At 33.9% G+C, this 13,158-nt stretch overlaps 1 protein-coding gene across 1 annotated transcript; it reads left to right on the top strand.

The window, feature by feature from the left end:
• The first annotated feature begins 892 nt into the window (after positions 1-892).
• Positions 893-2,176, top strand: LOC145017837 (uncharacterized). The gene is made up of 2 exons (XM_078975795.1): positions 893-1,174; positions 1,332-2,176. The coding sequence occupies exons 1-2, from the start codon at positions 1,172-1,174 to the stop codon at positions 1,947-1,949; spliced, it is 621 nt and encodes a 206-aa protein (XP_078831921.1). The 5' UTR covers positions 893-1,171; the 3' UTR covers positions 1,950-2,176.
• Positions 2,177-13,158: the final 10,982 nt, after the last annotated feature.

The following is a 13,158-nucleotide window of genomic DNA, read 5'->3' as shown; positions in this document are numbered from 1 at the left end:
TTTTAAAAGGTAAAACGGAAGCATTTAATTACATTTGAAATCCTTCTTCTAAGTTCCATCTTACAAGACGTCTTTCTTCTTTTGTAAGATGCTAATTAATTTGTCATTGTATATTAGCTAGTTCATCGAATATCACTAATTTTTAGTACTTGAACAATTAGTTACCTAATCATTACAATTTCAAACCACAAAATACATTCAGATCTATATCCGCTCTTAATCTAGCTATTGTCGGGCACGAAAGACAAAAGCTAATGGAAAATTGGAAATAATATATGCATTCGACAAACACAAGACACCCCTTCGGGTTATCGGGTTGATATGGTCTTTCCATTTGAATGTAAATAGGGTCCCACCCATTATGAAATGAATGATACCGAAATATAGATCATTTTTTGTAGTAAGCATGGACCCTAGGGGCCACATTTATTTGTTGAAATCAGCAAATGACTTACTCAGTTTAGTGCTCTATTATCACGCAATTATGATGGAACTCCCCTACGTACGTATCTACGGATTTTAACATGTTAGACTAATGTCGAAATTATGATTGAACTCCCCTACGTATATACGGATTTTAACATGTTAGACTAATGTGCATGGGATGGACAATATTATCTCAAGATGGGTATATGTGGCGCATAATCCATGCATGGTGCATAGCTTAAATTGGTATAAAATATGGGACATTTGCACGTAACTTATTATTATTACACTCTTGTTAGCATGTTGTTGTATATGTACCTGGGGCATAGTTACCAATAACTAAACGCCATAACCAATTATCAGGGTCCATACCTCATACCCTATACATTAGCCTTACCCCTTAGGGCATTTAAGAACACGTTAAAAACATGTAGCCTTGATCAGAAACCTTATCCTACAAACTCGCCTTTGTTGAGTAATGGGTCTCCTGGTTTACACTGTTGGGATACATACCGACTGATGAACGTCAGTGAGTGAAGCCAGCAACCCCACTTGTGAATTAAATGTATCCATCTCATATATTGTTTATTTTGGCATCTATATATAGCCATTACCCACATGAGCAAATCATACAAGCATTTGTCTTCAAATTCAAAAACCTTCTTCTTCACCAAAAGCTTCAGCTAATAGACAATACACAAAGGAGACGAGTTACACCACTGAAGCTTACATCAATACCACAAAAATGGTAGGTTGATTAATTTATGAGAAATCTTGATCAACTTTTTGAACCAATCGTTTTCATTTCAATCTAGCCATTGTTATTTTTAAAAAGATAGCAAAGACTAATGATTCGTTCCAAGATTCAATGCATAATTTCCTAAACGGAGCTTTAATATATGCAGGCTAAGAGAAGTAATGAACCAGATGTAGCGGAGTTCATATCAGCGATTGCAGCCGAAAATAACGCTCAACTCATGGTGGTTGCATGTGCTGAGGCGGCCGGCTCCACCACCCAAGGCCTCATTGCTGCATCTCATCAAACTGGTGGTAGGCTGATCTGCATCGTGAAGGGAATCGAAGAGCTTCACTCTTCCAAGCAAGCTCTTAGCTCAGATGCGAACCAAGTAGAGTTTGTTGTAGGAAATGCTCAAACTCTCTTGTCAAATGACTACAAATCTGCCGATCTTGTAGTTATCGACTGCAATCTAGAGAATCATGAAGGGATTTTGGGAGCGATACAATCCGAGAGAGAAAAGAGTACGATTGTTTTGGGGTATAACGCTTTTTGGAAGGATTCATGGGTTTGGAGCAGATTAAACAGTCACTTGTTGCCGATTGGAGAAGGGTTGTTATTGATGAGAATAGCCGGACAGTCTGACAATGGTGGTGGCAAGAAAGGTGGCCACGGCGGCAACAAGAGCGGAAGGCCAAGTCATTGGGTGGTTAAAGTAGATAAATGCACGGGCGAAGAGCATGTTTTTCGGATCAGATCACCAGGTGGTAGAGTTGTTCGGGCTTGAAGTTTCTACATTCTTGTTGCCTTGTTGAAGCTGTTCATCCGTAAATGTATATATCCATATATAGCTTATACATAATCGACTTCTGGGTGTTAAGTAAATCACCAGAAAGATTTAAAAATTTGCACTTACTGTCGATTATGGAATTTGCGCTATTTTAGAACTTAGTTTTAATGAAATTTTGATTAAGGAAGTTTTTTATATCATGATTCATGAAGTATGGGGCTTTATTTCGTGGGTGAATATTTAAAATAATTATTTTTAAAGTCAAATTTGTATAATATATTATTTCAATGATACATATTTAATTACAACTATGAGTTGTGTAATATCAAAGTCGAGAAATTAAGTCACTTATCTCATTAAAGAACTATAGAATATGGATCTTATTTGGGTTGGAAGCGGACTGAACCGATCCGAACCCGAATAATCCGAAAACCGAATAAGGGTAATTGCATGAACCAAAAGTTTGAGGGTTCGTTTGGTTCGGGTATTAATCAGTCCGGTTCGATTATTATCTGAATAAGCTGAATAACATGTACATAAAGATTAATGACCTAATATAATAGACAAGAACTTAATAAACCATATTATGATTCAATAACCCGAATAATATTTACAATATAATTATAAACATTGTATTATTTTTTTTAATGATTTGTAGCGTTTAATTCCATAACAAATCTTTTAAAGAAACAAATTTATTAATTAAAAATAATGCAAACCATACATAAATGTTTCAAATGTGCAAAAAAGGTTAGAATTTTTATAGTAAAAATGTAAAAACATATTAACTATTCTTGAGATATAAAAACATAAAATCCAAACACCAAAATCTTAGAAATACAAGTTATGAAACAAATACTAAAGACTAAACATTAAATACCCAAAACACCCAACAATCCATATATAAGTATATAAGTTAAATATTAAACACTAGTTTATAACTCATTAGAACCATGGTTATAAAACTAATTAAACTTTTATATAAAAAAATCAAAATTATTAATCAATTATTTTAAATAAATTATTACTTAAGATACATATGAAGTAATTTTATTTTAGTTTTTAATCTAATGTTATTAATTAATATAATTAAAGTGAAAAAATCTAAAATTTAACGTAATTAGGGTGGAAAATTTAAAATTTAAAATTTGAATGGATAATTAATATGTTGACAAATAATATGATATGATACATATAATATTAATGAAGAGTTCTAATATAATGACACTTGTTAATAGGAGAATAAACCTATTCATTTATTAAAATAGGGAGATTTAACACCGAGACTAAATTATGAATGTTTAGTTTTTAATCATATCCAAAATAACATTTGGAAATAGTTGAAAAGATTGGTTGATTTTGAAACGACGAGGACGACAAGGACAGAAGTGTGAATCTTGATTTCAATTTCTGTCGATCAAAGAATGGGGACGATGAATGCAAAGAACGACTTTGAGTTCGACTTCGATCAAATAAGGCTTACTACTTAATAGCAACTAACAAGGGAAAGTAATAAGGATAAAATTAAATGAATTTCAATTTCGGGTCGGTTATTTAAAACCGAATAAGCTCTTATTTTTGTAACCCGTATCGAATAAACATAATATAGTTACCAGAAAATCGAATCGAATTGCTTATTCGGACCTAATTCAGTTCCGTTCGGTTCGGGTTTTTAGGTCAAATTCTCATCCGTAGTACATAATATATACCTCAAGACCCAACTAACTAGCTCCATCTAACTTTAATTAGACTAACAAACTTTTAACTACTAACTAAAGTAATATATATATATATATATATATATCTATATATATATATATATATATATATATATATATATATAAATAAGATATCAATCAAAGCCACACATTTTATTTGCCATAAAATATTTTAGTGTATCCATGATAATGATTAACTTCATATATATATATATATATATATATATATATATATATATATATATATATATATATATATATATATATATATATATATATATATATATATATATATATATATATATCAAAATTCATATTTTTTATTCTTTATAAATATACATCTATATTCATATAGTTTTAAATTAAAATAAAAAATTACTTTTTTAAAGTTTCAGCTCTCATTATTTATTTATGAATAAAAACACATCAAATTTTTGTTATATTGGATTAGTTAATCACTTATGAATAAAACGTATGTTTATTTATTTATTTATTTATTTATTTATTTATTTATTTATTTATTTAACAGCTGAAGTATCATTCATATTTGAATATAACACGTAATAAAGTTTTTCTTACCTAATATATATATATATATATATATATATATATATATATATATATATATATATATATATATATATATAGATATATTTACATCATCTTTCGTTACATGTTATATTCATATATAAGTAAAACATGTATCAGCTCTCGTCATATGTTATATTTATATATGAATAAAACATTTATCAGATTTTTATTACATTTTATTTGTTATTCATATATTAATCAATAGTATGTTAATAAAATATGAAGTGTTTTTAGAATTCGAACTACATATTCATATATGAATATGACTTGTAAGAAGAGATAATATACGTTTTATTCATACGTGAATATAGCATATGATGAGAGTTGATGTAAACTGTAAAAAATTTATGATATCTTATATTTATATATGAATGATACTTAAACTATACAAAAATTTCGCATATTTTTTACTCATAAGTGAATAACAAATGTGTTGTAATAAAAATCTAATATACTTTTTATCACTTATGAATTACGAGAGTTGAAACTATAAAAAGAATCTTTAAACTATGTCAATATAGATGTCTATTATAGAGAATAAAAAATTATTAATTTTGATATATTTAAAATTGTTTTTTTGATAAAAATAACATCTTAAAAATTAAGAAAAAAATGAAAAAATAACTATGTTTTTTTATATAGTTAAGGTAATGATTAACATAGTATAAAGAAGCATATTTTGTTTTAAAACACATGTGTATTTCTTTCCACTTTTCTATCGTTATGATGGAAGGTCTTGCGATAAATATAAATGAATTACTAAGAATCATATATATATATATATATATATATATATATATATATATATATATATATATATATATATATATATATATTACTATCTTATAAAAGAAATCATACTATTTCTATATATAGATTGAATATAATAATATTATTTTTTTAAGACGTTCAAATCATTAAGCTAATAGTACAAGTAGTTATTAATAAAATAATATTAAATTTTAACCTGTGTTTTGAATCCTTATATTTGTCAACAAATTCTATCTCCTTCCCTGAATTTCGGATAATTCAAATTTGAAACCATCAGAAAATACATGTTGATTCAAATATCCCTACTGCAGATGACTCTTTCTTAACAGGTTTTTATTTTAATCCTTACTTGTAATTGATTTCATCATTTTTAACATTTTGTATTTTTATCTTATAAATATATTGGGTGAAGGCTTTATTATATGAGGTTTGTTCCTAAAAAGGTTTTTACTATGTTTCTTTAATGTGTTGGCTTTGTAGGTTCAAAGAACTCAACCAAGAGGGTCAGTTAGAGCATTGTATTATCATTAGTTTGTATATTTTGGCATCTTACTTTTACAATAAAGAACGGTTAAATACAAGATTTGACATGATTAAGGTAGTTTGTATATTTTTCATCTTGTTTTGTCTAAAAATGAAACATTTTTCATCATTGGTCCTTATAATATCAAGTTTCATCACATGGACTTCCTAATTACGGTGATTATTGTCCTTATTATAAGGTTTTATATAGATTTTGTTCAATATTTTAAGGTTTCGAGAACCTAAATCAATATGAATCCTTGAATTACATACCATCGTTGAAAATGTTTTAATTTGTGACCAAACTTGGTTTAAAATCACAATGAACAAGTTGACACCTGAGTATTTTGACCTTCTCAAATGCCTATTTATCGATTTTTGAATCACAACACCTGATATTCTAAAGGTTTATTTTTATAAACTATTATTTATATATTTTAGCATTTTACTTAGTAAGACATTAAATTAATAAAGGAATTAAGGAAAACGAAAAAAAAAAAAAAAAAAAAAAAAGAGGATGATAAACAGTACAATTGGTTTGAGAATGTATAAATAGAAGTAATAACCATTTAGGAGGTGTTTGGCAAAAAAGTTTCTTGCTTATTAGTTTATTAGCTTATAAGTTAATAAGTAAGTATAGGGTAACTTATGAAAAAAAAATGACTTATTAGAGGTTCCCCACCGGAATAAGTTATTTTAATCCAAACACTTTTTTAACTTATAGTGATGTGTAACCTAATAAGTTGTTTTAAAAAAGCTTAGCCAAACACCCCCTTAATATGGTATGGTAATGATCTTAAAAAATAGATGTCATTTAATATTCATTTCTCGAAGTGAACGCAAAATGATTTTAACTCTAAAGAGATCAAATTATTCGCCGCCCGCCGCTTTGCGCGGGTAGATGGCTAGTATATATATATATATATATATATATATATATATATATATATATATATATATATATATATATATATATATATATATATATATATATATATATATAAACTTATTGAAATCGGCCCTATGGTTTGTCAAAATTGTGTGTTTGGTCCCTAACATTTTATTTATTTATTTATTTATTTTTAATTTTGTTTTTGCATTAGGATCGTCCCTTTTTTTATTACAAATTTCATCCCTGACAGGAATGAAAAGACTATAATGCCCTTAATGGTACTTTCTACTATTTCTTAAATATTTTTAAAACTATTTTCTTATTTTAATTTTAGAAATGAAAATATGAGGTCCACTTCACATAATGAGAGTCACATGTTACATACATCCGACACCTCCACCCCACTTATCTCTTGACACTTTTTCGATGAGCACCCAAAGGCCTCAGTCCCCTTCACTGACCTTCCCCTCCTACCCCACCTCCCTTCTTGACCAGAAACAGTTCACCAACAATCATGTGTACTTGGTACCACTCGACAGTTGAAAAATGGAGAAGAAAAAGATAGATTTTTTATTTCTACAAATCTTGGTCTAAATCTACCAGCGCCGGAAAGCTACACCTTGGTCAAGAGCCACTAATGAAGCCGGAAACGTACTTCTATATGTTGATATACCCATTTCCATCTCTCAGATATTTGTTGAACTTTAAGCTCCGCCCACCAGATCTGCATCTTCTTTGTTTCTTTCAGATCTTCGTCATTTGCAACTCATCTCTCACGATCTAAGTGGAAACCTGCATCTCTATGTTGATATACTCATTTCCATCTCTCTTATATTTGTTGAACTTCAAGCTCCGCCCACCACATCTGCATCTTCTTTGTTTTTCCAGATCTTCGTCACTAGCAACTCATCTCTTACGAGCTAGGTATCAAGGTCTCCTTCGTCTGTTCTAGGATTACTAATGACGACGACACTAGGGTGGTTTTCGTCTGCTCCGATGTTTCTATGCAGACCCAACATCCATATCCGCATACATTCACCACCCTTCCACCTATAGAGGCAGTCGGAGTCGATAACCTCACCAACATGTGAAAAATTCACTAGTGACCTCGCCTATGGAGCCAATCACCTATCATATTTATCACTTCAAGGTAATTGCAATCTAAACCCCATGGATTGATTATTGAAACCCAAAAAAAGTGCATAAACTTTTAAACTCTGAATTGAATTACATGTTTCACATTCGACATGGATTTCAAGGTTTTTTTTTCTGTTTTTTTTGTTTTTGGTTAATCTTTATTAATATGTTCTATTAAGGTTCAATTGTAGTGGTGGTGCAAGTTTTGGATTTATTTTCCAGCGGCTGGTGGTAGTTGGCAACTGTTGATGGTGGCTAGTGGTTGATGGTGGTCGGTGACTGGTGGTAGGAATGATAGATGGAGTGGGAGTGCAAGTAGGTCCCATCTATTAATAGATTATTTAATTTATCTATTTTAAAATTTATAAATGACATATATATATATATATATATATATATATATATATATATATATATATATATATATATATATATATATATATATATATATATATATATAGGAGTAGGATCAAATGACAACACAAAAAAAGTTGAGAACGCGAGAACAAAGTATATTCATTTGTGATTCCATGTATTCATTTGTGGAGAAATGATAAATTTTTATGTATTTAATTTCAATTGAAGAGATAAAACATATTCATGTTGATTGTGGCGTAAAGATTTATCATTTCTCCACAAATGAATAAATGAAATCTCAAATGAATATACCTGTTCTCGCGTTCTCAACCTTTTAGGTGTTCTCATTTGATCCTTTCCCTATATATATATATATATATATATATATATATATATATATATATATATATATATATATATATATATATATATATATATATATATATATATATATATATATATATATATATATATATAACGCACAAATACTAAGAACCCAACAAAGCAAATCTGTAGGGATGGTCCAAAAAAAAAACCTTATGGACCAAACACACAATTTTGTGAAAATTTGAGAACTCCTAATATGCTTATCATTTTTCAAAACCAAGACCACCACCAACCTTCATGAAATACATTGTGTAAGCCATCTCTAAGCTAAAAAAAAAATTGACGATTTTATTAAATGTGCATGTATGAACATTTAACTACGGATAATCATGCGTCCGCAATTTATATATATGCATGCATGCATATCTGCATCCGCCAGTGTTGTAAAAATCCTGATTAGGTCCTAATTAATCTCTTGTTAATCCTTAGGCGTTACTCAATCGAATAAATGACGTCTAGCGATTAATCCCTACATACATAATAATTGAAGAAGTAGAAATTAATGAAATTTTAACACTTTGATGAAATTTCATCTCAATAGAAACGATTTGGGGTATGATTAGTGTTGTATTAATCACATAAACCTATTTTGTTATGGTATTAGTGGTATTTACGAACTTTGATATAATATTAGACATATTTAATTTTTTAAAATTAAACAAATTAGCAATTAATGGTCTCCCGTTGATCTCCGCATTGCCGATTAATCCCTTAAAATCGGTCCACCAACTAGCTAATGTCGAGTGTTTTTCGCAATCCATATAACTACCAATTATCAATATTACTACAGTGCGTCCGCGGTTCAAAAATATGCATGCGTTAATATTTAGATGTGTATATATGCATATTTCAAAAAACACAATCGTCAATTTTTTTTAGTATTGATTTCTCTTACACGATGCATTTCGTTAATATTGATGGTTTTGGTTTTGAAAACTAATGAACAGATTTAGATTTCTCAAATTCTTAAAAATCTTTAAGTTCTTAAAAGAACTGCTAACCAAAGGCTAACAAATTCATGGAGTGTGCATAGACATTATTTGTAGCACCTGATTCCTGGTATGCACTTAATTCAAAGTATTTTTATGTTATTCTCTTGGAGGCCCAACTCATCGAGTAAAGTCGGGATCCGCAGACATTTTAAATAACCTACTCGACGAGTAGGTGATGTTTGAGGAAAACCCTAAATCTGAGGGTTTGCACCCTATTTAAACGCCTTATTGCAGCCTCCATTGTCCCTTTATGCTCCCAGAACACCTCTTATCGAAACCCTAGCCACTTTGAGTGATCTAAGGCAATTTTTGGTGCTTTTGGTTGGTTGTGAAGCTTGAAAGGAAGGGAGAAGCTTGGGAATTCGAGTTGGGGCTTGTAGATCCAGAGATCTTATTCCATCTTCAGCTCAACCAAGGTAAATGCTCCCAGTTTTGGTCTTCCTTTTTGGTTGTTCATCTTTAGGGCTTAGATTTTGGGTACATTTAGGGCTTTCTAAACCGTTTTCGGATTTGTGAAGTGATTCATGGGGTTCTAGTTCCAGATCTGAGTCATTGGAGGGGTCTCATGGCATAAAGGTGCCAACTCTATGGCCATGAGGGCCCCTTGCACATTGTAGAGAACCTTTTATGGATTTTTGAGCCAAAAACCCCATGCATGTGCATCAAGTTTGGAACTTTACGTATAAAAGGGACATTAGGAGGCCAGATCTAAAGTATTGATGCGATAAGACCCATTTAAATCAGCTGTATAGTAATGGTCAAGGATGGAATCATCGAGTTGTTCTTGGGACTCGGTGAGTCGAGGTGTAATGACCATCAAATCCATTCTGCGAATGGATCGGTTGTTATGGAGGGAAGTCCCATAGATGTTTAGATGCGAAAAAGGACCTGAGGATCATGGGACTCGACGAGTGTATGAACAGACTCGGCAAGCCCAAGGCAATCTCCCAACCTTTAAAGACTAACTCGACAAGTTGTTCATACAACTCGGCGAGTTGTAGACTCGACATGTTCTTATGAAGGAGATGAACTCGCCGAGTTCAAGGAAGAACTCGGTGAGTCGGATGAAGATGACCCTGATGGTTAAATGTAGGAGAACTTGATGAGTTATTATTAGACTCAACAAGTGGATTCGGGGTTGGATCGGGTTAAACGGAGCATGGACTCGACGAGTTGGTAGACCAACTCGATGAGTCATGTCAACTGGATGTTAACTTTGACTGGTTATGGTATTGACCCTGGTTAGGGATACATGTTCTGTTTGATGACTTGAGGATTGTCGTGTAGGGATTGAGGAGTCGAGGTCAGCCGACCTTCACGCCGAGGGCAAAACAGACACTACACGACATCGAGGTGAGTTACCTTCCAATAGAATTGGGTCTAAGGCACCAAGGCCAGCCCACTAGTAGAGGAATAGTTGTGATGATTGTCTTTGTGATAATTGTCTAGTTGTTGATGCTTGATATGCGAGTATGCTAGTTTGCTTGATAGGTGACTATGCTAGTTTGCTATGTTATGTGAGATAGTATCAGTAGGAGGGGACTAGTCCCCGATTCAGTCATTAGGACCAATGGGTAGGTCGGACACCCCAGTTATGTCTGGCAACATGATTGTGATATGATATTATGTGTTAGTAGTAGGGGTGAAATAGTCCCCATGCTCGGTTGAGATAGACCGGAGGGTAGGTCAGCACCCCAGAATGGCTTGACATGGGTAGGTCAGCACCCCATAATGGCTTGACATGGGTAGGTCAACACCCCAGAATGGCTTGACATGGGTAGGTCAGCACGCCAAGATGGTTTGACATGGGTAGGACGGGCGCACCAGAATTGCCCGACAGTATGTATGCTATGTGATGGTATGGTATGTGGTATGATGGGGGAACTGCCTAAACATTGTGCTTACAGTTTTAGTTTTGGTTTCAGGTACCTCTTCGTTCAAGGGGAAGGAGATGGCAGGGTAGTAGTGCATCACACACACACATATGATTCTGCTTAGAGTTTTCTGGGATTGTACTCTGATATTGTATTACTTTCAGATGATATTGTTTTTGAGACATGATACTACGGTTTTATGTATTGATGTGATCTTGGCAATGTCTTTACAAGTTATTTTATAAACCTCTAAACTTAAAATGAAAATTTTGGCCTTGATTTTTGGGATGTTACAAGTTGGTATCAAAGCCCTGGTTTGAGGGATTCGGACACACCCTCGGGAGTGTCTGGACTCAAACCGAGGGACTGAGAGATTTTTCACAAAGAAAACAGTTTCTTAAATTTTAAGTTACTGAATTTTGAGAAAAACATGGTGTGTGATGCGTGCGACCGGCCGTGCTCAAGTAAGTTTTCCCCAAGATACCCATACTTGTTATGTTATGTGTATGATATATGATTCTGAGAATTGCATGCTAGATTATGGCTGAGGATCTATGAAGATGCCTTGAATGCCTATTGTATGAGCTGTATGCTAGGACTGCTTAAACAGTAGTAGGATAGCCTGATAAGGTTATGCCTGATGTGGTTACTCAATGCTCGAATGCTGCTTGCTTTGTGCTAAAGGGGTCCTGACTAACTTTAACTAATTAGCGAGTGGATAAGTAACAGTATTCACGAGCTAGTTAGGGAAGGGAAGTAGGGACTCCTAGTGCAGCTGATGGAGGAGAGTAAGTCGGAGGGTGCCCTAGGAAAGCCTAGGATGAGATCAGTTGGAAAGGGATATTGGTAAGGGGACTTGGTGAAGTTGAGGCAATCCTTGAGCAAAGTACAGATAGATGTGGAAGGTAGTATGGGCCCTTACTACTGAAAGCAGAGGATCTGTATTCAAGTCAAGGAGGGTCGAGATGGAACCAGGAAACCAGGAGAGTGTGTAAGACCTCTCAGGAGTATGTATGATCCAGACATTTACGTGTTTACATTGAGTATGGTGGTCACACGACATGGAGTAGGAGGCTCAGGATCTGGGTCAGGATCAGGATCAGGCTCGGGGGCAGGATCCGAGCAGGTGAATGACAGACTATGCAAGTTCATCGCGTCTGAGATCACGAGAGGTATCCTTGAGTCGAAACCGGTTATTTTTGAGTCAATCAAGGAGGGGATTATCGAGCTGATAAAGGATCGCCTTCGAGCATTCATGAGTGATTTGGTGTCTGGCCAGTCGAGGACGCGCACACTATCCTTTAAGGACTTCAGAGGGAGTGGTGCACCGGATTTTCACGGGGTGAAGGACCCCATTGTTGCCAGGAGATGGATCGCAAAAATTGAGTCTGCGCAGTTGACGTGCTTCTGCCCGGAAGGGTCGAAGGTCTGCTTTACGGCGAGATGTTTGAGAGACATAGCTAGGGATTAGTGGGAGTCGGTGGATGACTCATTGGGACCCCCGACTGTCGAGGCTTTGACCTGGTTAGACTTTGTGACCAAATTCAGGGTTAAGTTTGCGCCAGCTGTGGAGCTTCAACAGCTGGCCAGGGAGTTTTTGGATATAAGACAGACTACGGAGACTGTAACGGAGATCACCGCCAAGTTTGGGGAGAGGGCTCTATTGGTACCCTAGTATGCGGGCGATGAAAAGATGCGGAAGAACCGCTATCATGATATGTTGAGGGCTGATATTTGGGAGCATGTCAGCTATTCAGCCTGCTCGGCCCTGGAGTCCATGATTTCCAGGGCGCAGGATAGGGAGATCGATTTGGAGCACGTCCAGAAGAGGAAAGAAGATACTTAGCAGGTGATAGGGATTTCGGGGAAGAAACCCAAGGGATCCGACGTTAGGTCGAAGGGCCAGCCGGGCTAGAGCCGTTGCATGAAATGCGATAGGCCGCATGAGGGAGCTTGTAGAGCGGG

Source organism: Lactuca saligna, chromosome 9 (genome assembly GCF_052625555.1).
Source record: "Lactuca saligna cultivar CGN05327 chromosome 9, ASM5262555v1, whole genome shotgun sequence".
Taxonomy (NCBI): domain Eukaryota; kingdom Viridiplantae; phylum Streptophyta; class Magnoliopsida; order Asterales; family Asteraceae; genus Lactuca; species Lactuca saligna.
The sequence above is the reverse complement of the archived record's forward strand: the minus strand, read 5'-3'. Positions and strand labels throughout refer to the sequence as shown.